We start from the raw sequence: 27,680 nt of genomic DNA on the forward strand, positions 1-27,680 counted from the left end.
GCTCCGGTAGCTAGCCCTCAGATGCACGATCCAAAATCTCATTTAAGGCATTTATAATGCCCTCCTCTGTTCATAGACATTTGGCCCTAATAAATTTGTATGATGCAAGCACCATTTACACAGTTAGAATGCATTACTAAAACCGAATTTAATGAAATACAGCACTGACTGTGCAGAACTTGCATACACGGTCAGATGCGTTGGATACGCCGACGAAACATTCTGACTAGGCCATATTTCGGCAGGAATATTTCGAAAGTAAAGTTCTATGTACTGACTTGGCAGAAAATCCTAAGAAATTTTGGTCTTATGTCAAAGCGGTAGGTGGATCAAAACAAAATGTCCAGACACTCTGTGACCAAAATGGTACTGAAACACAGGATGACAGACTAAAGGCCAAAATACTAAATGTCTTTTTCCAAAGTTGTTTCACAGAGGAAGATTGCACTGTAGTTCCTTCTCTAGATTGTCGCACAGATGACAAAATGGTAGATATCGAAATAGACGACAGAGGGATAGAGAAACAATTAAAATCGCTCAGAAGAGGAAAGGCCGCTGGACGTGATGGGATACCAGTTCGATTTTACACAGAGTACGCGAAGGAACTTGCCCCCCTTCTTGCAGTGGTGTACCGTAGGTCTCTAGAAGAGCGTAGCGTTCCAAAGGATTGGAAAAGGGCACAGGTCATCCCCGTTTCCAAGAAGGGACGTCGAGCAGATGTGCAGAACTATAGACCTATATCTCTAACTTCGATCAGTTGTAGAATTTTGGAACACGTATTGTGTTCGAGTATAATGACTTTTCTGGAGACTAGAAATCTACTCTGTAGGAATCAGCATGGGTTTCGAAAAAGATGGTCATGTGAAACCCAGCTCGCGCTATTTGTCCACGAGACTCAGAGGGCCATAGATACGGGTTCACAGGTAGATGCAGTGTTTCTTGACTTCCGCAAGGCGTTTGGTACAGTTCCCCACAGTCGTTTAATGAACAAAGTAAGAGCATATGGACTATCAGACCAATTGTGTGATTGGATTGAGGAGTTCCTAGATAACAGGACGCAGCATGTCATTCTCAATGGAGAGAAGTCTTCCGAAGTAAGAGTGATTTCAGGTGTGCCGCAGGGGAGTGTCATAGGACCGTTGCTATTCACAATATACATAAATGACCTTGTGGATGACATCGGAAGTTCACTGAGGCTTTTTGCAGATGATGCTGTGGTGTATCGAGAGGTTGTAACAATGGAAAATTGTACGGAAATGCAGGAGGTTTTGCAGCGAATTGACGCTTGGTTCAGGGAATGGCAATTGAATCTCAATGTAGGCAAGTGTAATGTGCTGCGAATACACAGAAAGATAGATCCTTTATCATTTAGCTACAAAATAGCAGGTCAGCAACTGGAAGCAGTTAATACCATAAATTATCTGGAAGTACGCATTAGGAGTGATTTAAAATGGAATGATCATATAATGTTGATCGTCGGTAAAGCAGATGCCAGACTGAGATTCATTGGAAGAATCCTAAGGAAATGCAATCTGAAAACAAAGGAAGTAGGTTACAGTACGCTTGTTCGCCCACTGCTTGAATACTGCTCAGCAGTGTGGGATCCGTACCAGATAGGGTTGATAGAAGATATAGAGAAGATCCAACGGAGAGCAGCGCGCTTCGTTACAGGATCATTTAGTAATCGCGAAAGTGTTACGGAGATGATAGATAAACTCCAGTGGAAGACTCTGCAGGAGAGATGCTCAGTAGCTCGGTACGGGCTTTTGTCAAAGATTCGAGAACATACCTTCACCAAAGAGTCAAGCAGTATATTGCTCCCTCCTACGTATATCTCGCGAAGAGACCATGAGGATAAAATCAGAGAGATTAGAGCCCACACGGAGGCATACCGAGAATCCTTCTTTCCACGAACAGTACGAGAATGGAATAGAAGGGAGAACCGATAGAGGTACCCTCCGCCACACACCGTCAGGTGGCTTGCGGAGTATGGATGTAGATGTAGATGCGTTTCAACCTGCTCTCCCTCTTCTCACCTTCTGCAAAAAAAGAGCAACGTTGTCTGGCAATGAGATAAAAGGGAGTTTTGCCATTGTTGACCACACACATTTTAACAATAAGCAGGAAGCTACGTGAAAAATGTAATTGTTATAGTGGCTGCAGCTGAGGGGGTCAGAAGTGCCCCATTGCGGTTCTATGTGAATATTCGTATTTCTCTTTTAAGGTTCCCCATAAAATGTAAAATTAAGTAGAACTGCTGCTAATAACCTTATTTCATAAAAAGTCACAGAAACTCAGCACTCTAGGCAACAATGTAAAAGAGCGACAAAAGACAGAATTAAGAAGTGAGTCACGAGTGACCCAACCATGGTTCTAGCATTAATACAGCCAGTGGATTAGGATGTTATTGCTCCCATGAAGAAAATTTAGAGAGGAAGTCTGCTACGGAAACTTATTCAGTGTTTATATGACCCGGGACAACTGGGAAACATGAGAAAAACCTGGGAGTTTTTTCATCCTGGTAATACATGTGAATTTTTTAGGATTCCCAGAATTTTTCATTATTTTAAGTTTCAGTTGAATTACTATAATTTTGACTGGTAAGAACTGATACTCTAACAAAGAATTTGACTTTAGCCCACTACTGCAGAATCATACTGCAGCAGTAAAATATAAATGAGAGAATAACATGAAAATAAAACTTTGGTTGCAAAGAACATATGCTCTTTACAACAACAAAACACAGTGCACATACTGTCTGTGCAAACTAAGAGTTGACACTTCGTCCAGTGACGATGAGAGTGACCATAAATACAAAATGCCTTTTGGGTTGTTCCCAATAGCCTCTGGTGCTGAGTGTCAACTTAGTTTGCACAGACAGCACAAGTGTCTGTCAACAGCAAAATATGTGCAAGGCTTTAGGACAAAGACTTTGCAATACTACATAACAACAAACTATTTTGATGAGCATGACGTCACAACTGTTTACTTTTCTAACAGGTCGCGGGAAAATATTGCAGATTGTGTTCTGATAAGTGTCTGAATTCAAAGTTCACTGCCAGGCCACTCGGAGCACTACTAAGGTCTCTGTTTCTGTATCATAGCATGAGCATCGCACTTCTTATGAACTCATATTTATACTTTCGAAATACCAAAATAATCAATGTAAATAGTTATGCATTAAAGATATTTCCAAACTGTGTTGTTTTTTGCTGGTAGTGCTGGGAAGTTCTACGCCAGTGTATAAAACCTTTGCCATTCAAAGGACTGATACATTTTACAGCTCTGAGGGGAACAATATAGTCACTTAACACACAAAAAAATTATACTTTAACACAGGGTATAGTGTACTGTCATCCAGAAAAAGTGCATTTTCATCCTGAAGAGTGTGTTTTTAACAGGGAAATCTGGGAAAAACCTGAGAATTTTTTTTTCTTGTCCTTGTGTACACCCTGTCATTGGTGAGAGTAGCAGTCTTCAAACATTTTGGACACAATTAACTGTACTAGATGCAATTTATTAAGTGTCAAAGGCGAAAGGTGGAAGTATTAGCTAAAACAATCAACCATAGCCAAGTTGTGGAAGAACATTAACCTTAAAATTGATGAAATCAGTAATTCCATCAATGAAGAAGACTGTTTCTTAATAACATTAGCTGCAGTTTTGAAATGTACTCCAGTGTGTGACACTGTTGACAAAGAAAATATTGCTGAATGGTTTGACATCAACCACACAGAACCAGGCCATGAGGTGTTGCATGGGGTGTGGAGTATTTTTAATATTTTGGAAGACGAATGACATTATGTAAGTTGCCATAAAAAAGTTCCAGTTCTGACACTGTTAAAAACTTGCACCATATTGGCTTTTAAATCATTTTACAGAAAGAAAAACATGTAACTACTCCCCCCACCCCACCCTCCCTCTAGGTGTGAGTGCCCTTGCTGACTCCCACTATATTTAACTTGGACTTTGTTTTTCCCTTTTCATATTTTATAACCTTCCTCACGCTTTGACTTCCAATATTCCACTACCTGACTCATGGAATGTTAACCATTTGTTGCTTCAGCAATCTTATTCTCTTGGTTACCTCCCTTTTATCAGGCTCTGCCTGGAGATATGAATATGAGACTAATCCAGAATATTTTTTTCAGTGGAGAGATCATCATGATTTTTTTTTTTTTTTTTTTTTTCAGTTACAGACCACATGTCATGTGGACGCACATTGTGTCTTTTACGCAGTGGTTTCTATTGCCTTTTGCCTCCTCAAACCACAGATTACTGCTGATTCTTCCTCCTTTTAGAGTCAGTTGTCCACTTTTAAATGCAAGACAGTGTCCTGAACATCTGTTCACTCCTCTGCTCTCTTTGCAAGGCCTTTGGCAGAAAAAAGGTGACTCTTTGTGCTGAAAGTCATTGATTGCCACTGCTGATTACTTTTATCCAAAATTTAAGATGCAGCTGGTATCGAACCTGTGGCCCAGTATGTTTTGATTTGTGGCCAAAGACATGGTGTGAGAAGTAAAATATAGTCATTGCTTATGGTAGAATAGTCTATATACTAAAATGTCAAATATTACTGGTGGAGCAAACTTCCACAAATGCACAGTTTTTAGTAAAAGCAGTGTGAAAGTGAAATTTAGTTTCCAAACAATTGCTTTCGTGAAAACCATGACAGAGAAAGAATTTTTGAACCAGATTCAATGATTACTTACTCATTAAGTATCAACCAAACAAAGGTGAAACTTCCTGGCAGATTAGAACTGTATGCCGGACCGAGACTCGAACTTGAGTCTTGTCCGGCACAGTCTCCGCTGCAGAGTGAAAATCTCATTCTGGAAACAAAGGTGCATTAGTTTTTGTTTGTCAGGCACTTCATTTACTACCAGACACATTAGTTTTAAAATGCAGTCCCTGAGGCAGTTACGAATTCATCAGGTGAGTCACTAATTATGATAGTTACAACAGTTTTTGGGAGACTATAAAAATCTTGTGATGGCAAATAGAACTGCCTTTAAGCTATCTGTTTACTCATTCCTTGACTCTGGCATATTTCCTGACATACTTAAATATGTTGTAGTAACACACTTGCATAAAATTGGAGGTAAGAAGACCACCATTAATTGCAGACTCATTTCAGTTCTTCCAGTTTTTTTGCCAAATTCTTGTGAGAATGTATGTTATTATAAAATATTAACTAAGTCTTCTGTTAACTGCTTCTCAGTTTAACTATTATGTTGGATTCTCCACATAAAATGATATAAAATACCTCATAAATGAGGTTTGGGAAAGGCTAAACAAGGAAAGCTATCCTGACAGTATGATGCCACAAAATTCCATTTGGAAAACAGCATTGGTCAGCATTAATGACATACATCTTGCATGGGTGGATTATTACATTCATAACAGAAAGCAATGTCACTTTGACGGATTGTGTAACAGGAATTAAACTAATTTTGGAATGGAGAATCATTACATCCAGGGTCTCACAAGGCTCCATACAGAATCTGCTCTAATTCCTAACGTATATAAATTATCTGCCAGTGACTTTAAAGGATGGTCAAAAAAAAAAAAAAAAAAAAAGTGATGTTTGCTTATGATGCCAGCATATTAAGCAAAGGTCAAAGCTCAAATTTGAGAAACAACTCAAATATTTTTCTGAAATGGTCAAAATTTGCCCACAGCAAATACTTTAAGCTGTAATCTCTCATATTCAGTTTGACAAGCAAAAGTAACCTGCTGGCTCAAGAAGTAGATATTAATGGTCATACACTGTACGGAAAATTCCTTCAGGGGCCAATCAGATAACAAGTTAAAATGGAAAACTGATCCAATTGAAAAGTGCAGATAAGCATGTTTTCCTCTTAGCAGTATCTCTCATTGTGTTGACCCAAGGACAAGAGTGTTTGCTTATTTTGCATATCTTCAGTCCCTGTTGTCACATGGATTATCTGTTCTAGCAGTGTACCTAAAGTAAATAATGTATTCATGCAGCAGAAGTGAGCAGTAAGAATATTGTGTAAAATAGATAACAGTACATCTTGCAAAGGCTTCTTGAGGGATACTGAACCCTCACACTCACTAACAAATACATTTGCTGCTTAATGACTTTAGGTAGATTCATTGGAAGTTCAGTTTGTACAGTCACTATAAAGGACACACAAATATTTTCAAACAGTGGAAAATCCTGGATGGAATGTAACAATATTATGAAAAGGGAAGTTGGAAAGTTGTTGCTCACTAAATAGCAGAAAAGCTGAGTCGTAGATAGGCACAACAAAAAGACTAAGCTTTTGGTCCAAAAGGCCTTAGTCTCTCTCTCTCTCTCTCTCTCTCTCTCTCTCTCTCTCTCTCTCTCTCTCTCTCTCTCACTCACTCTAGGATCCAGAGTGGAGCTAGTTACGCTGGTCCAAAGAATTTAAATGAGGTGTCATTGGACGAAAACCTAGAAACTGTGAACTCTTAACAGTTAAAAAAAAATTAAAAATAAATGTGCTGCTTCAGTTAGTGCTCTACTGCAACATTACAAGAAATGTAATAATGTACTGTAAACAGGTCTGTGACATTACAAGTGTAAAAAGTACTTTCTTTGAAAAATACCTGTGTAAGAAAATAAATGTTAAGCTTCTAATGGAAGACAAAGAGTAGCTGTTTACTAGAAATGGGGAAGCACCAAGTTCTGTTTAGGAGACAATTTGACTAGCCCTTGTCACAGGTGATACAATTTTTTTGCCATCTAGTGAAGTCATCAGATCGAAACAAATTACAAAATGATTTAAGCAAGATACCTACTTGCTGTGGCATTTTGAACCTGAACAGTGAAACGTGTGAGATCATTCACATTAGTACTAAAAAAAATCTTAAATTTCAGTTAGACAACAAATAACACAAATTTAAAGGTTGTTGATAAATATTTATGGATTACAATTACAGACTGCTTAAATTGGTTCCATAATATAGAATATGTTATGAAGAAGGGGAACCAAAGACTGTTTTATTGTCAGAACGCACAGAAAGTGCAACAAATCAGCTAAAGAGACTGCCTACATTACACTTTTTCACTGTCTTCTGGAGTATTGTTGTGCATTATGGGACCCTTACCAGATAGGATTGATATAGGACATTGTCAAGTTTCAAAAAATGGGAGATTGTATTATCACCAAACAGGAAATAGATGTCATGGCTGTGTTAAGCAAGTATTGGTTGTTAACCATTATAAGAAAGGAGTTTTTAGTTGCAGTGAGATTTTTCACAAAATTACAGTAACAAACTTACTACTCCAAAAGCTAAAACATTTTGACTCCTGCCTACATAGAGTGCAGTGGCTGTTGTGATAAGATAAATCTCAGCTCACACAGAAATATATAGGTGTTTGTTTCTCAGATGTGCTATTTGAAAGTGGAATCGTAGAGTAAGTGTCTGAAACTGCAAAACACGTAAGTGTGAATTGCAGAGTAATATGTACATGTTCCAAAACAGCAATTTTCCTCCTAAATTATTAGGCTACATTTAGATGGTGTGAGCACAGTAATATTAAGCAGCGTGTGGTAGTTAGTAACTGATACTGTATATGCGTTAACATATTTGTAGACTCATTTCACATTCAAGAAGGTTCACAGCTTGATGGGATCTAAGGAACACAATGAACGAGTGAATAAATACTGTATCTCTATTAATTTGTTATTGTAAGTAAAGCTCTTGAAAGAAAATATGTGATTTTCATGTTGGAGCATGGCATGGAAACAAATGAATAGTTTGTAATTGATGGTTCTGTTATGACACAATATTTAATACGTGAAATTTTTACAAAAATTGTAATATGGGAAAAGCGAGCAGAATTGAAGAGAATTTGATATAATCTAGAATTAGGATAATACTTAGCACTATGCAAATAAGGTGATGTCCTTGCTGCCGTGACATACATTAAAAGTACTAGATACTGGTGTTCTGAAAAAGTAATTTAAGCATTGCATTACATAGTCCGAATTTTTATGAAAACACTGTGAAACTAATAGCAGGAGTTAAAATGATAAAGGTGAAGTGCTTACTTGTCAGTACTGGAACAAGAAAAGCAAATTTCATTACGAGTAAAAATATTCATAAAGTCCATTTCAGGTTTTCTGTAAACTTTCTGTATTTGTAATAGTATTTAAAGATTCATATTTTGCATATTTTTCCCTGTGAATTTTGCATCATTGTGATTTATTATGAGTAAATAACTTTATTTGTGAAGGCAGTAGTGAACTCTATCCCTAATTCTTTCCAGATTACAGACATATGTGGAGTTGGAAGAAGTAATTATTTGGAGCGCCGACAGTTCTACTGGACACTGAAGCTTATTGCCGCATTCCAGGCAGGGTTACCAATTCGTCCAGAATTATTTCAAACTAACTTAGATGTACCTTTACCTCGCTTCACAAGAAACAACAGCATGGGTGAGGTTTATACATTCTCTCTCTCTCTCTCTCTCTCTCTCTCTCTCTCTCTCTCTCTCTCTTCCTCCTCCTCCTCCTCACTTCATTCAACCACCCTCATTCTCTTCCTCCCCATCTCTTGCCTGTGTGTGTAAATCTGTTTGTAAATGGTGATTAATTGTTCAGTAATTTAATTGTGGAGATTTGTATTAGATACATATTTATAAGAGTACTATAAATGAGGTCTGTAATATCTGTTTCTACTTAGTGATTGTTTTCTACAAATATTATTTGTAGTTGGAACTGAAGTTTCAGTTGAAAATATTCTTCAATAATATTTTTGTACCTTTTTTTCATAGAGAAGTGGGAGAGATGCCATGTTAATCAGAGTGCAGGCAGCCCTGACTTAATACAGCTCAGTGACACTGATAGAAGTCTGAATCAGGTTAGTGAGATAGCCTGGCATCATATTACTGTCTGTGTTGTCAGCATAACATTTGTATGGAAAACAGGCACTTCAGAGTTGTTCTATAATATAATGTGTTAACATTACACAAAAAATGTTCTATTGTATTTCTCTGTGCATTATTTGCACCTTTTTCAGCTTATCTTAAATTGTTACAGCATTTGTGGTATTAATAATACATCTGTGAAGAATATACTACAAATTCTATATGGGTGAATAAAGTCAGGATCTTTGTGAAACACTTATTTGTCATTATTCAGAGTGTCACTGCAACTTTAGTGTTGACTGGATCTTAAGAGATATGTGACACTGTACTGGAACAACCTCCCTGAGGGGCAGGGGATTGTAGAGGGAATTTATATTGTGAGATTTCTTGGAAATTTTGGATGCTATGTGTAGTTGTGAGTTGTTCCAGTTGTGACTTATGTCACAATTCATTCAAGACCCAGAACAGAAAAAGCTCTTTGTGAGCAAAGGATATAACCTTTATTATACTTTCCTCATTTATAAGAAAGAAAAATTGCCCATAACGTGTCCCAAGTAGGTGAATCCATCCTACATAGAGCTTTCTCTGCGACTATCAGATATATCAAAGCTCCAGGAACAGTTTTCTCGGTTATTGTGCTGTTTTTATTAGAACTGCTTCATTTTCTGTGTTGTTTGCTTCCCTTCTGTGTACCTACATAGACTAATGACAAGGATACTTTATGTGCAACTGCTTGAAAACTGTGTGAACTGTGAGTACCAATGAAAAACATAAGTAAATGCTAACTGAAGCACTTAAGACATTTATTTTATTAAGCATTTTTCTGTGGAGCTACAAAACCACAACCACAGCTTTGAGCTTATTGGAATTGTGTAGCATAGGATTTGTTTCTTTAAGTAGTTGAGACGGAGCAACAATAATGTATTGCTGCTCACCACAAAAATGAAGCATTGAGTGCCAGGTGGGTAGTTATAGTGAAAAAAGACTGCTAGGTATAGTTAGCTATTGAACTAAGCCTTTTGTCAGATGTACATCTCACACGCACGCACGGCCACTGTTGTCTCTGTGCTCTAAGGCCTGACTGCAACCCCAGACGTATTCAGTATCAGGCCATAGTACCTGTAGGTAACAGTGGCTGTTTCTGTGTGTGCATGTGTATGTGTGTGTGTTGTTGCTGATTGTTGAATCCTTCCATTATTGCAAGCACTGCTACCAGTCATCATCTTCTAATTAGCCTACAGGAGATAAACCTTGTATAGCATATTATGACAGAAAAACTGTGGATAATGAATTGAATGTGTTGAATTTCCAGCTTATGAATAATTTTTAATTTTTGGTGCATGGGTTAAATATTCAGTCTACTATGTGCTCCTCCAGTAGCAATTTTAAGGTTTAATGAAGTTAGTGGTGGAGCAATCTCATATCTGTTACAAAGTAAATTAATTCTATATACATGAAAATAACTGCAGCTATGATTAAAAACAAAAATGTTCTTTTAAATGTGTAGTGTGAGACTTGTGTCTAGTTAAACTAACACCGACTTCTATTGGCACAACGAAGTTGATCATTGAGATGCAGATAAAATGAGTTCATATCAAGCTGAACTCTGAAATCATAGTTGTATAAACATTAATCTCACAGTAGTGCCCCCAAGGGTCTTGCCTAGTTTCGTGAGTACACAGGCACAGTGACCTAGCCCATTGCAGTCTTACTCTCTGACTATACCTTTTCTCAGATTTTGTCCCTAGAACAGATTCCATGCTGTCAACCTAGCTTCCTCATAGGATGATTATGGTGTTTCCCATATTGTTTCATTATTTTGCACTACCTGTTTCAGTTAAATATTTTAACTAAGTGTGGCATGCGTGGGAAAGGTCGCCCAATAGCCAGTGTGGTAGACAGTCCATGTAAGGGTTGCTCAGGTGCCTTTCTGGTGATAGCCCCCTGATTAAGCAAGGAATGTATTGTCGATGGTTGAATTGTTACCTCTCCATGCATGCCGAGGAGATTGTGTGTATGTGCCTGTCAGTTTGGGGGCACCGGAAAACTATCAGCTGGTGGCTGTGAGGCTCCAGTAGTCTCTCCGGACAAACCAGACTACTTCAGTGCAGATCGTTACAACCTTAAGAACATTCCCTCCTTGCTCACACCATAGGAGCAAAGCTGCACAATTTGCAGAAATGTACTCCTCTCAGTTCCAATTTTGCACTCTGTCAGATAGTCATTTCTGTACTAGGCCAATGTTCTTTGTAGAGAATATTTAAAACATTTTTGAGAAAGTCTCTTCTCATAATAAATTACAAAGTGTATCCGTCTTAATCAGACTGCTGAATCCTACCCAGCTTCGGGTGTTACTCTCTTGTAAGAATCTCGGTCATGTACAAGTTACCACACTGCCACATAATTCTAATATGTGGTACAGGATACCATTTTTTCCCAGGGACTTAACACTGTGGATGGATGGAGGATTTCACAATTAGTTGGAGAAGTGTGGTATCCATTTCATATGTTGTGTACATCAAGGCCCACTAGACAACAAGGTTGACACTGGAGCATTAATTCTTGCTTTTGAGAGGAATTCAGTTTCAGAGAAATCAAAATCGTGGTTTACTGCTGTGATGTGGAGTGGTATTTATCACCCCCAATGTGATGCTTTAAATACCAACACTCTGCTTTAAATGTCAACACTCAGGCATATGCCTCCCGGTGTGCATGCAACCTGATTTGTGGAGACTGTGGTCGACTACATCGTAAAAACTCATCATTTACTGTACTACCTGTTGTCAGTTGCAGAAATGATCACCTTCCCTGATCCCTGAAGTGTGGTACCCTAATGAAAGAATCCAAAATCCAGGAATTGAAGGCTTCCAATTGCCTCTCATATTTTGAAGCTCAGTGGAAATATGATAATTTATATCAGGTCTCAGTGTTGTCGACCTTTGCCACTACAGTGGCCAGACCATTGGCCCTACTTGACATATTTACTCCCTTAGCATCAACTACAGCAATTGTGTAAACAAATTAGACCATGGGAGGTGATGGGCCTCCCCTCGTGGGTTTCCTGCACTACAATATGTGCACACCTGCCAGTGGCTTAAGGAGCTATGGACTGTGGGTCCCACACCTGTCCACTCTTCTTCTTTTCCTATGGCCACAGCCGATAAGCCCTCACAAGATTCTGGAACGCCAAAGGTAGTGAAAGAAAGAGGGGGGGGAGAAAAGTCTTTGGAGAAGGCTTCTCCGAGTATTCTGTCTGGAGACACCAGATCCCCCCATGGCATCTTACTCAGAACCAACGTTCCTTGATTTCATTCCACTGCCACTGGTGACAGGCAGTGATCCTATTGCCTGATCTGTCATTCTGGGCTGTTCACTCCTGACTTGGACACACTTAATGTGATAATTCAGTGGAACGCATTAAATTACTCACATGTGCTGGAACTACAAGAACTAGTTTCCTGTTGTTCTAATGTGTGTTCATTTCCAAGAAACACAATTCCCTGGTGCCCATTCTCCAACTCCTTGAGTTATTTTTGGTCAGCACCATACTTGTCCTGAGAGAGCATCTGGAGGGGTCTATTCATTGGTTTGCACTGATGTTGTCAGTAAGTGTAATCTCATCCATACGACATTAGAAGCACTAGCAGTGCAAGTGTAAATGACCCCAGTAGTCACCATTTGTAACATTTATCTTCCTCCACAGAGGGCACTGCTTACCTTGAGATGTTCACTGTAATCCAATAATCCTCTCTCACCCCTATTCTCCTGTTGCTCCTGCTTGCATATTTCAGTGCAGTAAATCATGTGGAGAAGCACCATGCCATCTGTCTTCCAATTTACCAGCTGCTTTCTGATTTTGATCTGTCTCCCCTCAAATGATGGTATTACTACCAACTTCAGTGCTGTCCATGACACTTTTTTTGGTTATTGACCCAAAAAGCTCTTCACTCAATCTTGTGGTTTCGCTACAGTGGTTACCACATGATGACCTTTGTGCCAGTGACTGCTTTCGGGTGCTCTTGTGACCACCTTATCACCATGTGATGGGCCAGTTACCATGTTGGGCTTTCTGAAGAGCTGACTGGCGGATGTATGCCTCTGTCACCTTCGTTTCTTCTGACACATCGCATCTGTGAGATTGTGGGAGGTGTCTCTGATGCAATCAGCTGCACTATTGGAGCTGCTAATCCCCTTTCTACAGGTCCCAATCACTGCCAGCTGGTGCCATGGTGGACCAAAGACATTGCAACAACTTTTCAGCATATTTGAGGGCACTGCAACATCTCAAACAATATTGTTCACAGAGCACCGTCATCACCTTTAAGTAGCTTCACACTAAGACTTGCTGTTTAATTAAATGCAGTAGGAAGAAATGGTAAAAGTGTGTGTTTCCTCCTCAAGAACATATGTCATTTTGTCCCCAGGCGAGGGCCAAGCTGTATAGTCTTCTGGACTGTCAACAAACTTCAAGGGGCTCTTCCTTCTGCCGCTGTGTCAGTTCTTGCCGAACACATTATGACCTGCTTTATCACAGTGTTGTTATCCTCATGTTGCAGGGATACCATTCGGATGCATAACAGACAAGTTGAAGACATCTCCCCCTTCTTTATCTCCTTCCTTCGCATTCCCCATCACACCGAATTATATAAAGACCTTTCACTTATTGGGAGCTGCTGCAAGCTCTTGACCAGGCACACAGTATGGCCCCAGACTATGACTTAATTCATAATTAGAAGATCCAGCACCTGAATGTTACTCAAGGTCTCCATCTGCTTATGGTCTTCAAACATATTTGGCTAGAGAGTGTTTTCCCTTTGCAGTGACATGATAATATCAGCATCCCTATCCTTAAACTAGGCAAAAATCCAATGACCATTGACAGCTATCAAGTGATTAGCCTTACCAAAATGTTCAGAAAATTGCGTGAAAGGATGGTAACCTGACAATTGTGTTGTGTTCTGGACTTGTGGACTTATTTGTTCCCCCTGTCAGTGTGGTTTCCAGGAGGGATGACTACAATTGACCATCTCGTTCGGTTGAAAACAGCAATCTGATTAGCTATTTCTTAATGGAAACAGCACATTGCAGTTCGTTTTGATCCACATAAGGCAAGTGACATTATGTTGCACCATCACATTTTATTTATTCTCTATGACTGGGGCTTTCGAGGCTCCCTACTTATTTTTATTTATCGGTTTTTATCCCACCCGTTGTTTTGGGCTAAAATTGATAAGTCACTCAACTCTTCTTAGGTCCAAGAGAATACATTCCTCAGGCCTTCATGCTGAATGTTGCATTCCTCCTCATTGCTATCAGTGAGTAAGTGACCTTCATCAGACAGGCAGTCACCCCTATGTGGTATGTCAATGACTGTTGCATTTGGTATGGTTTCTGATCTCTAGCTGTGGCCTAACGCTAGTTCAAAAGCACCTTCTGAAGTGTCTCCACTTGGACCCTTTCCCATGGTTTCCAGTTCTCTCCTGCTCATACAAGAGTCATGCATTGCTGTCATATCACAGTCTATCCTGGCCGAAACCATACTTGGGTACCCAGCACTTGGACTATGCTGCATGACCTCGATTTTTGGTACTCTGCATTAATAAAAGTCTGAATGGCTGCCCCACATTTCTCCAATCAAGACTAACAGCATGTGAAAGTGTAATGCTGTCTGCTGTCTTGCTCAGATCTCGTGTGGTTCAGATCGTGCTACTCTTCTCCATATTTACTGGGCTCTAGTCTCATCCTGATCAGATTATGGGTGCCAGGTTTATGGCTCAGTGGGACCTTTAGCTTTGAAATAATTGGATCCAGTTCATTATTGTGGAATGAAACTGGTACCTTCCAGACTAGACAGTGTCCTTGCCAATGTGGGGATCTTACCTCTTCAGTTCTGAAACTGTCAACTGTAGCTCAGTTTAACTTTCAACATCCAATAGTTTCCTAATCATCCAACTTACCACTTGTTTTTGTATAAAGGGGCATCAACACTCTGACAACTGCCCTCAAGCAGGATAACCATTGGACTGTGCCTCGAGACCTTCTCCTGGGACCTGTGCTTAACCCCTTTAGAATGTACTCCTTGCATTTTTCCATGCACAACCCCTTGGTTAAAACCCCAACCATGAATTAGGACTGGTCTGTTAAAGATCCTAAAGTTTGTTGCCCCCATGACATTCCGGCAGCTGTTCCTCTCAGTTCAAGAGTATCAAGGTGCTTCTGTTATTAACACTGGCAGTTCTAAAACTGTAGACAAGTCAGGATAATCTATTACATCTCTCTCTGGTCAGGAACATCATTTGCAAGGAATGGGTAGTGTTTTTGTAATGGATCTCGTGGCCATTAACAGGGCCCTACAAGTTATTAAACAAACCTCCTGTGATCACGTTTCAATTTGTAGTGACTAAACGACAGTCTCCATGCTATTGGTTGATGCTAGTCTTGTCACACTCTGGTGTCAGCTGTTTATAATTTTCTTATGACCTTAGTCGTCCTGCCTGCTCAATTGCCTTTCTCTGGGTACCATCATGTGGATATCCTGGGGAATTAACTTCCACACTGTTCGGCTTAAGAAGCGATTACTTGACCAACATTGACTTTAACAGTCCCAGGTGGGGATTTGTGGGTCTAAATAAACTCTCTCGTCACTCGGAGATTGAAAACTATCTGGTGGACTATATGCCCTCCAATGAACCCTGCACTGTCAAGGGAACTGCTGCTGAATAATGCTCTTCCTTTCATTTCTCCCACATGGAATTCATGTTGTATGTTTCCACTGAATTAATCATTACAGATTATCCCACAGTTTGATCTTATGTAATGAGCCATGCCCACATTGCGGGTGCAAAGCCTTACAGATGTAGTTCATATCCTGGTCAAATGCTCCCTGCTTTTGGCTCTCCATGCTAAGCACGATATTGGGGCATCCCCTGCCACATGCTAGGCTTAAGGGACCCTCGACTGTACCTCCTTTGCCAGCTGTCTGTGTCATCCCTCTTTTACTCTGTTTCAATTGTTTTTATATGTGGTTAGCCCCCTTTTTTCCATCACACCTAATTTCCATTTTAGGAATTGTACCCCAGTGATTGGTGGACATTGTTACCCTGTTTAAAACTCTGGGTACAATGGGTCAGGGATGATGGGGTGCCTGTGAGAGGAATCGCCCCATCCTATGCAGAGCTCTTGGTGACTCTTGACTGACTCCAACCACTTAATAACCTGATTCTTTCTCTCACATTATTTTATTATTGCCAGTTCAACTGATATCCATTAGGTTTTTAACCTTATCACTTCTACTTCAGTGCTTTGATTTTACCGCACCAACAAACATTCATAATTCAATCAATGTCTAGCTTACATCACAATATGTTAAAATCAGTCATAGTGTGAAAAATTTGGAAACTAAAAAATTTTGCGTGGAGCAACACATAGAAGCATGTGCATGTGAGCTTAAACTAAATAAAGGCGCGTTTATAATTGTAGCCGTGTATAAGTCCCCATTGGGAAATTTTCAACTGTTGTTGTTGTTGTTGTTGTTGTTGTTGTGGTCTTCAGTCCTGAGACTGGTTTGATGCAGCTCTCCATGCTACTCTATCCTGTGCAAGCTTTTTCATCTCCCAGTACCTACTGCAACCTACATCCTTCTGAATCTGCTTAGTGTATTCATCTCTTGGTCTCCCTCTACGATTTTTACCCTCCACGCTGCCCTCCAATACTAAATTGGTGATCCCTTGATGCCTCAGAACATGTCCTACCAACCGATCCCTTCTTCTGGTCAAGTTGTGCCACAAACTTCTCTTCTCCCCAATCCTATTCAATACTTCCTCATTAGTTATGTGATCTACCCATCTAATCTTCAGCATTCTTCTGTAGCACCACATTTCGAAAGCTTCTATTCTCTTCTTGTCCAAACTATTTATCGTCCATGTTTCACTTCCATACATGGCTACACTCCATACAAATACTTTCAGAAATGACTTCCTGACACTTAAATCAATACTGGATGTTAACAAATTTCTCTTCTTCAGAAACGCTTTCCTTGCCATTGCCAGCCTACATTTTATATCCTCTCTACTTCGACCATCATCAGTTATTTTGCTCCCCAAATAGCAAAACTCCTTTACTACTTTAAGTGCCTCATTTCCTAATCTAATTCCCTCAGCATCACCCGACTTAATTAGACTACATTCCATTATCCTTGTTTTGCTTTTGTTGATGTTCATCTTATATCCTCCTTTCAAGACACTGTCCATTCCATTCAACTGCTCTTCCAAGTCCTTTGCTGTCTCTGACAGAATTACAATGTCATCGGCGAACCTCAAAGTTTTTATTTCTCCTCCATGAATTTCAATACCTACTCCAAATTTTTCTTTTGTTTCCTTTACTGCTTGGTCAATATACAGATTGAACAACATCGGGGAGAGGCTACAACCCTGTCTTACTCCCTTCCCAACCACTGCTTCCCTTTCATGTCCCTCGACTCTTATAACTGCCATCTGGTTTCTGTACAAATTGTAAATAGCCTTTCGCTCCCTGTATTTTACCCCTGCCACCTTTAGAATTTGAAAGAGTGTATTCCAGTCAACATTGTCAAAAGCTTTCTCTAAGTCTACAAATGCTAGAAACGTAGGTTTGCCTTTCCTTAATCTTTCTTCTAAGATAAGTCGTAAGGTCAGTATTGCCTCACGTGTTCCAGTGTTTCTACGGAATCCAAACTGATCTTCCCCGAGGTTGGCTTCTACTAGTTTTTCCATTCGTCTGTAAAGAATTCGTGTTAGTATTTTGCAGCTGTGACTTATTAAGCTGATTGTTCAGTAATTTTCACATCTGTCAACACCTGCTTTCTTTGGGATTGGAATTATTATATTCTTCTTGAAGTCTGAGGGTATTTCGCCTGTTTCATACATCTTGCTCACCAGATGGTAGAGTTTTGTCAGGACTGGCTCTCCCACGGCCGTCAGTGGTTCCAATGGAATATTGTCTACTCCGGGGGCCTTGTTTCGACTCAGGTCTTTCAGTGCTCTGTCAAACTCTTCACGCAGTATCATATCTCCCATTTCATCTTCACCTACATCCTCTTCCATTTCCATAATATTGTCCTCAAGTACATCGCCCTTGTATAGACCCTCTATATACTCCTTCCACCTTTCTGCTTTCCCTTCTTTGCTTAGAACTGGGTTTCCATCTGAGCTCTTGATATTCATACCAATCGTTCTCTTATCTCCAAAGGTCTCTTTAATTTTCCTGTAGGCGGTATCTATCTTACCCCTAGTGAGATAGGCCTCTACATCCTTACATTTGTCCTCTAGCCATCCCTGCTTAGCCATTTTGCACTTCCTGTCGATCTCATTTTTGAGACGTTTGTATTCCTTTTTGCCTGTTTCACTTACTGCATTTTTATATTTTCTCCTTTCATCAATTAAATTCAGTATTTCTTCTGTTACCCAAGGATTTCTACTAGCCCTCGTCTTTTTACCTACTTGATCCTCTGCTGCCTTCACTACTTCATCCCTCAAAGCTACCCATTCTTCTTCTACTGTATTTCTTTCCCCCATTCCTGTCAATTGCTCCCTTATGCTCTCCCTGAATCTCTGTACAACCTCTGGTTCTTTTAGTTTATCCAGGTCCCATCACCTTTTTGCAGTTTCTTCAGTTTTAATCTACAGGTCATAACCAATAGATTGTGGTCAGTCCACATCTGCCCCTGGAAATGTCTTACAATTTAAAACCTGGTTCCTAAATCTCTGTCTTACCATTATATAATCTATCTGATACCTTTTAGTATCTCCAGGGTTCTTCCATGTATACAACCTTCTTTCATGATTCTTAAACCAAGTGTTAGCTATGATTATGTTGTGCTCTGTGCAAAATTCTACCAGGCGGCTTCCTCTTTCATTTCTGTCCCCCAATCCATATTCACCTACTATGTTTCCTTCTCTCCCTTGTCCTACACTCGAATTCCAGTCACCCATGACTATTAAATTTTCGTCTCCCTTCACAATCTGAATAATTTCTTTTATTTCATCATACATTTCTTCAATTTCTTCGTCATCTGCAGAGCTAGTTGGCATATAAACTTGTACTACTGTAGTAGGTGTGGGCTTCGTGTCTATCTTGGCCACAATAATGCGTTCACTATGCTGTTTGTTGTAGCTTACCCGCATTCCTATTTTCCTATTCATTATTAAACCTACTCGTGCATTACCCCTATTTGATTTTGTGTTTATAACCCTGTAGTCACCTGACCAGAAGTCTTGTTCCTCCTGCCACCGAACTTCACTAATTCCCACTATATTTAACTTCAACCTATCCATTTCCCTTTTTAAATTTTCTAACCTACCTGCCCGATTAAGGGATCTGACATTCCACGCTCCGATCCGTAGAACGCCAGTTTTCTTTCTCCTGATAATGACATCCTCTTGAGTAGTCCCCGCCCGGAGATCCGAATGGGGGACTATTTTACCTCCGGAATATTTTACCCAAGAGGACGCCATCATCATGTAATCATACAGTAAAGCTGCATGCCCTCGGGAAAAATTACGGCTATAGTTTCCCCTTGCTTTCAGCCGTTCGCAGTACCAGCACAGCAAGGCCGTTTTGGTTATTGTTACAAGGCCAGATCAGTCAATCATCCAGACTGTTGCCCTTGCAACTACTGAAAAGGCTGCTGCCCCTCTTCAGGAACCACACGTTTGTCTGGCCTCTCAACAGATACCCCTCCGTTGTGGTTGCACCTACGGTACGGCTATCTGTATCGCTGAGGCACGCAAGCCTCCCCACCAACGGCAAGGTCCATGGTTCAACTATTTTTGAAAAACTTTGATTCTTTGTTGTGCTGCCTGTCGGACAAAGGAAAGCAAATTATTGTTTGTGGAGATTTCAATGTAGATTTTCGGAAAGAGTCAGATAGAATGCTTGACCTTGAAGTGTTACTTGGTTCTTTCAATTGGACATCAGTTATTGGTTTTCCTACTCGGGTGGTACAGGAAAGCAGAACACTGATAGATAATGTTTTCATAGACCAAGATAAATTTAATCAAAAAACTTTTCCTGTTAAGAATGGTCTGTCTGATCATGATGCACAGCTAGTTACAGTATATGGTATAGCTCCATACAGTAATGCAAAACAGTCCTCCAAAGTAGTGCATTCCATTAACGATTTAACACTTCAAGATTTTAGGGAAAGCTTGCAACATTTAGACTGGGATGAGGTGTACAGGGAACATGATGCTAATTTAAAATTTAACCTATTTCATGAGGCCTTTGTGAGTATATTTGAAAACAGTTTCCTTATGAAACTGTGAAATATAATTGTTAGAAACCATGTAAAAAGCCATGACTTACTAAAGGGATAAAAATGTCTTGTAAACAGAAAAGGGAGATGTATCTTATAGCTAGGAGGAGTAATGATCCCAAAACAATGAAACATTATAAAAACTACTGCACTGTATTAAGAAAAGTTATTAAAAAGTCCAGAAGTATGTGCATTATATCTGAGATTAGCACATCTAATAATAAAATTAAAACAATGTGAAATATTGTGAAAAGGGAAACAGGGCAACCGAGAGCACAGAAAGACTGTAGTTCTATCAGACACAATGAAAAGTTTGTTAACAAGAAGTCAGAAGTAGAAAACATTTTTAATAATCATTTTTAGGTGTTGTAGAGAAAATAGGTTCCAGCTATTCATTAGAAAATGCAAGGCAGTATATGAAAAAGGCAGTACCTATGCAATTTGATAAAATTTAAATTCAGTCCACCTCTTCTACTGAAATTATGAAAATAATAAATTCACTCAAATGTAAAAGTTCACATCGAATTGATGGCATTTCCAACAGAGTATTAAAAGCTTGTTCCCAACAAATAAGTAGGATTCTCAGCCACAAATATAGTAGCTCACTGAAACAGGGAATTTTTCCAGATGGACTGAAATACGCTATTGTAAAACCATTGTATAAAAAAGAGGATAGATCTGATGCTAACAGCTACCACCCAATCTCACTTCTGACAGCTTTATCCAAAATTCTTGAAAAAGTAATGTATTCAAGGGTAGCATCAAATATTTGTAAAAATGAAGTCCTAACAAAATGTCAGTTTGGTTTTCAGAAAGGCTTTTCAACAGAAAATGCTATATATGCTTTCACCGATCAAATATTAAATGCAATGAATAACCGAACATCACCCATTGGGATATTTTGTGATCTCTCAAAGGCTTTTGATTGTGTGAAACATGAAATTCTTCTAGATAAACTTAAGTATTGTGGTATGAGTGGAACAGTGCACAAATGGTTTAATTCATACTTAACTGGAAGAATGCAGAAGGTTGAAATTAACAGTACAGATAGTCTACAAAAACCAGCAGAGTCCTGTAACTGGGGAGGCATCAAGAATGATGTCCCACAGGGTTCAGTCTTGGGTCCCTTATTGTTCTTAATATATATTAATGACCTGCCACTCTATATTCATGAAGATGCAAAGTTAGTTCTTTTTGCTGATGATACAAGTATAGTAATCACACCCAAGAAGCAAGAATCAGCTGAGGAAATTGCAAATAATGTCTTTCAGAAAATTATTAAGCGGTTCTCTGCAAATGGACTGTCACTAAATTTTGAGAAAACATAGTTTATACAATTCTGTACAGTAAGTGGCATAAGACCATTGATAAATATAGACTATGAACGCAAGTCTGTTGGTAAGGTAGAATATCAAAATTTCAGGGTGTGTGCATTGATAAGAAATTGGAAGAAACACATTGATGATCTGCTGAAACTGTTAGGTTCAACTACTTATGCTATTAGGGTTATTGCAAATTTTGGTGATAAACATATCAGTAAATTAGCCTACTGTGCCTATTTTCATACACTGCTTTCATATGGCATCATATTTTGGGGCAATTAATCATTAAGAGAGCATATATTCACCTATGAGATTTGTTATTGATAACCCATCCCAATTCAAAAATAACAGCGAAGTGCATAGCTACAACACTAGAAGAAACAATGCTATTCACTATTCTGGATTAAATTTCGCTTTGGCACAGAAAGGGGTGAATTATGCTGCCACAACAATCTTTGGTCATTTGCTAAATAGTATTAAAAGCCTGACAGATAGCCAACCAACATTTAAAAGCAAATTAAAAGATTTTCTTAATGACAATTTCTTCTACTCAATAGATGAATTCTTAGATATGAAGTAGTGACGGAGAAAATTAATTAATTAATTATTTTGTGTAAAGAAAACTTATGTTAAAATAACATGTTCCACATCATTAGGAAATGTTGTATTTATGATCTATGGAACAAGGTGTGTGTGTGTGTGTGTGTGTGTGTGTGTGTGTGTGTGTGTGTGTGTGTGTGTGTGTGTGTGTGTGTGTGTGCGCGTGTGTGTGCGCGCGCGCGTGTGTGTGTGCGCGCGCGCGCGCGTGTGTGTGCGCGCGCGCGCGCGCGTGTGTGTGTGCGCGCGCGCGCGCGCGTGTGTGTGTGTGCGCGCGCGCGCGCGTGTGTGTGTGTGCGCGCGCGCGCGCGTGTGTGTGTGCGCGCGCGCGCGCGTGTGTGTGTGTGCGCGCGCGCGCGCGCGCGCGCGCGTGTGTGTGCGCGCGCGCGCGCGCGTGTGTGCGCGCGCGCGCGCGCGCGCGTGTGTGTGCGCGCGCGCGCGCGCGTGTGTGCGCGCGCGCGCGCGCGCGCGTGTGTGTGCGCGCGCGCGCGCGCGTGTGTGCGCGCGCGCGCGCGCGCGCGTGTGTGCGCGCGCGCGCGCGCGTGTGTGTGCGCGCGCGCGCGCGCGTGTGTGTGTGCGCGCGCGCGCGCGCGTGTGTGTGTGCGCGCGCGCGCGCGCGTGTGTGTGTGCGCGCGCGCGCGCGCGTGTGTGTGTGCGCGCGCGCGCGCGCGTGTGTGTGTGCGCGCGCGCGCGCGCGTGTGTGTGCGCGCGCGCGCGCGCGCGTGTGTGTGCGCGCGCGCGCGCGCGCGTGTGTGTGCGCGCGCGCGTGTGTGTGCGCGCGCGCGCGCGCGCGTGTGTGTGCGCGCGCGCGCGCGCGTGTGTGTGTGCGCGCGCGCGCGCGCGTGTGTGTGTGCGCGCGCGCGCGCGCGTGTGTGTGTGCGCGCGCGCGCGCGCGTGTGTGTGTGCGCGCGCGCGCGCGCGTGTGTGTGCGCGCGCGCGCGCGCGCGTGTGTGTGCGCGCGCGCGCGCGCGCGCGTGTGTGTGTGCGCGCGCGCGCGCGTGTGTGTGTGTGCGCGCGCGCGCGCGTGTGTGTGTGCGCGCGCGCGCGCGCGTGTGTGTGCGCGCGCGCGCGCGCGTGTGTGTGTGCGCGCGCGCGCGTGTACTAACTCCAGATGAACTATCTCTTGACCAAGGGACTGATCATCTAGCTGTTTAGTCCAGTAACCTGCAACCAACCAATCAGATTATATCACCATGGAGTAGGGTCAGCTTTGATTGTCTAAATTTCACAGATAAAACAAAGTTTATGTGTAATAGTCAGTTCACAACCTAGTGACACTACAAAACAGTGCTTTCATTTTGAACTAGTGCAAGTTGAAAATGATTTAGGAGTTGTTACTAGCATAAAAAATGTTAGTAAATATGTGAACACACATCTCCCCACTATTAAACTTAAAAATATTTTTTTAGATCTGTAAGGTTAGAGTATGGAAAGTACCGGCTGTATAAGTAATGAGTGCAGACAATAACTGATTTCATAACAATTCTTGAAGGTGATTCATAATTAATGTGATAATTGAATGGCGATGTAAGGAAGAGAAATGTGGAATATTTGCAGTGAACAGTTCAGTATATGAAGTATGAAATCAGATAATAATGAATTAATACCTCTCACAAAAATGCTCTTTAGGCTCAAATGGCAGCAACTACACAGTTTGTATTAAATTTTTAACTACCAAACATGAGCTGAAACTGATATGACAACTGCATGCTTATTGATGAACAGAGATAGTGTTATACAAATGTGCTTCATTTAGCACAGTAATATTTATCAGCTAATTTCGATTGAAGATTATTTCAGTAGTTCAGTGCTTGCATCTTGAATAATTGCCCAGAGAATCTTTGCTTCAAACCCAGATCAGCTCTCTGTAATTTTTTCCATATTTCTCTTCTTTTGCCTCTGGCGTTCTTGGTTCGTGTGGAGAATGCAGAGTTATTGTAAGTTTGACTCAGAGTGCAGTTATTACAATAAGATTTCCAACAATAAATTTGTTTCAGCTGTGGAGAAGTTTTGAAGAGCACACAGTTTGACACTTATTTTCCGCCCTCTATACAGCATGACACCATCAATAATAAATAGCATGTATCTGTAATGTACCATTAATATTTGGTTGAAGAACACTAATCATTCTGATAGCTGATTTTAGAAGTTCTAACAAGTGTGTTTGTGTTTATGTAGATCATCACCAAACATCATACAATTGATCCAATTTGAGTGATACACAACAGAATGGATTCCTGAACTGAATTCTGTTTCTGAGATAACGTAAAAATTGATCTACAGTCAGTGAAATTTATGCAATTCGCCCTAAAGTTATTACTTGATCTGCCTGCTCGCACTCATTTCATGATACTAATTGTTTGTTGGTCCTTTCGTGGGATACAGTAGTCTATTCTCATAGCCTACATAGTGCACCTTATTGTTATTGAAATCTCACAGGTGAACAGAATATTACGGTGAGATTTTATGTTGCAGTGTGGTTTGCTATTTTGCAGAGCAACTGTAGAACAACCAGTCTTACTTATTGAATACCTAGACTAGCCAGAAAATAAGTACTTTGCAGAGTAATGAAGTGATAGAGGCACTACCATGATGTTGGATTGTAGTTTTATAACTTTATTCCAGTGAATATACCTCACTAAACAATTAAAAAGGTGCACGAATAGTGATACATTAAAATTTCTTACACACTGCAAGCTTAAGCCTATAAGAGGAGATGGGAAGAAACAGAACTTGACTTTTTGTGCAGTTGTGACAAAACTTTAGTTTCTAGTTGTTAAGTACCAACACTTATGGTGATTGTATAAATGTCATTGACAGTGGATCAATTTGGACCTTAGTTCAGAAAATGAACCTAGTTTATGAATGTGCTATATTTTGTAATACTAAACTTGTATCAAATGATCTATGTTCAGTATTGATCTAAATTAATATGGAACATACTAGGATCAAGCAAAGTTACACAGCGGTTAGTGCACACTGCACTCTCATTTGGGAGGACGATGGTTCAAAGCCACGTCCAGCCATCCAGATTTAGGTTTTCCGTGATCTCCCTAAGTCATTTGAGGCAAACACTGGGATGATTCCTTTGGAATGACATGGCCTACTTTCTTCTCTCTACTTTCCTAATCTGATCTTGAGAGCCATCTGTAATGGCCTCTGTGTTGACGAGCTGTTAAACACCAGTCTTCTCCTCCTCCAAACATACTAGGCAACTCCATTAAATCGGCTGTTGACATGAATCTCAGGCTTTGCTCACAGATATTAATTGTTACACACATTTATTATTGAAGGCTTCATGTTTTAAAGGTGAAAAATAACAAGCAGAAGAGGGCACACTTCTCAATCTTCTTTACAGCAAAAAAGATTTGTTGCTGAAAATCATCTTGGCCCAGTGTTAGGACATAAATGGAGGCAAAAACTGATAAAATACTTATTACCAACAAAGTAAAGGCATGAAAGGAAGCCATTGCTGACTTTATTTGACAAAAAATGCTGATAAATTGTGACAGAAAATTTTAAAAATGTCATGACGACATAAACAGAGGACCAAGAAGGCTTTCGTGCACAACATTTGTCTGTCTTAGTTTTAATTACTTTAGTGCTTTTGTCCAAGACACTGTCTAAATTGAAACTTCCCGGCAGCTGGCCGCTGTGGCTGAGCGGTTCTAGGCGCTTCAGTCCGGAACCGTGCTGCTGCTACAGTTGCAGGCTCGAATCCTGCCTCGGGCATGGATGTGTGTGATGTCCTTAGGTTAGTTAGGTTTAAGTAGTTCTAAGTCTATGGACTGATTACCTCGATTGTTAAGTCCTGTAGTGCTTAGAGCCGTTTGAACCATTTTGAAACTTTATGGCAGATTAAAACTGTGTGCAGGACCAAGACTCGAACTCGGGTCCTTTGCCTTTCCCGGGAAAGTGCTCTAGATTCTGGCAGGTATAAAGCTGCGAGGATGGGGTGTTAGCCGTGCTTGGGTAGGTCAGATGGTAGATCAAAAGGCAAAGGTCCCGAGTTAGAGTCTCAGTCCGGCACACAGTTTTAATCTGCCAGGAAGTTTCATATCAGCGCACACTCCGCTGCAGAGTGAAAATCTCATACTGTCTAAATTGTTTATCATGTAATTCCAAGAATAGATTCACTCTTTTGTGAACTAGGCGTGGATTTTTTGGAACTCATTACCATTCTCAGTAGACTCATCAGAATAATTAATGAAAAGAACAATATAATTCTCAGCTCTTTAAGTGTCTCCTACCTTTGTGGTGTAGTGATGAGTGTCAGTGGCTACTAATGTGAGTCATAGTCACAATTTTTTTTTTTTTTTTTTTTTTTTTTTTTTTTTTTTTTTTTTTTTTTTTTTTTTTTTGTGGTAGAAAGGTTTGGACTGGAACGGGAGCCTCTTGGCCTCATAAAGCCAAATGAGAAGCCTCTTGATAAAATATGCAGTAAAATCATCGTAGAAACTGCTAAAGTTTAATCAGTAGAAAGGCAACAACAGGCTAGTAGCCACTCACCATTCATTTTAGCACTTAAGCTTGTTGCAATTAAAATGCTGCACCACAGTGGCCTAGAATGCAAGAACAGCAAGTGACATGTTCAGGCAATATGGTTTCATAGCATAATGTTTTCATAAGTATATTTGTGATCAGTTCTGTAGCGAATTCATCATTTGGCAGTTAATGGATCACAACCATGAACAAAAGCTGTTGCAGACCATCTCATTGCATCAGGCTTTCAGCTCGTTGCTGAGTATGATGCCATAACAATTATTACAGGTATTAGCTACTGATTTAGGCAGTTTTCAGTATGGACAAAAGTTCCAAACAATTTCCATGTTTTAGAGCTATTGATATACAGTGCTAAAGAAACTACCAGTATACCTTGCAGTAGAGGTATACATCTGTATTGTCTGCTTACTGGCTGTTAAAGATGTCATTGCTTATTTACCTGCAAGTGCTTAAGAATTTCATTCATCACTGCACTTTATGAGCAATTTGGGAATTTGGTAGATTGACCTTCGGTGAGCACTGGATTGTGTATAGTTTAAAACTGTGTGGGTGGGTGTTGTGTGTGTGTGTGTGTGTGTGTGTGTGTGTAAGTGTAATTACTGCTGTTCAAACCGAGAGAGCAGCTTTGAGAAAGATGTTCAGTCTTAATTGGCTGTTGTTGAAATCCATAAAAGTACTGTTCGTTACAGTTAGATCAGATTTTCCAAATTCTTGTTGGAGAAATTATCTGCTCTAGTTACTTACATTGCTGATGTTCTCCTTAACCATTACTGTTGATAGGTTGTGAACTGATAACTACAGTTGAACTTGACTTGATCCATGAATTTTGCTATTCAAAATTAATCACAAAAAAAAAAAAAAAAAAAGAAAAAAAAAATCTGTGCTTTATATTCATACAGTACAGATTTTTGAGTTCAGTTTGACTAGAGTTAATTTTTTGACCCGAATCTAAGATTAACTGTATTATACAGTTAGCCCTTAGAGGCATCATGAAGTAGTGCTGTAAGCTTCAGAGAGACATTTAATTTTCATACTCCTTTAATCTAAAGGAGTATTTTATTTTTCACAAAATTGCTTTCATTACTAAATTTTTTATCACTTCATT

At 40.2% G+C, this 27,680-nt stretch overlaps 1 protein-coding gene across 2 annotated transcripts in view; it reads left to right on the forward strand.

Moving 5' to 3' along the window:
* Window positions 1–27,680, forward strand: part of LOC126457339 (ralBP1-associated Eps domain-containing protein 2) — a 138,671-nt gene that overhangs the window by 12,984 nt on the left and 98,007 nt on the right. The window contains exons 2-3 of one of the 2 annotated variants that reach the window (XM_050093552.1): window positions 8,264–8,432; window positions 8,771–8,856. In XM_050093552.1, the coding sequence (XP_049949509.1) occupies window positions 8,264–8,432; window positions 8,771–8,856 (255 nt within the window). Of the gene's footprint in view, window positions 1–8,263; window positions 8,433–8,770; window positions 8,857–9,241; window positions 9,615–27,680 lie in introns of those variants that run through there. The other variant, XM_050093553.1, reaches the window with a different exon arrangement.

Source organism: Schistocerca serialis, chromosome 2 (genome assembly GCF_023864345.2).
Source record: "Schistocerca serialis cubense isolate TAMUIC-IGC-003099 chromosome 2, iqSchSeri2.2, whole genome shotgun sequence".
Lineage (NCBI taxonomy): Eukaryota > Metazoa > Arthropoda > Insecta > Orthoptera > Acrididae > Schistocerca > Schistocerca serialis.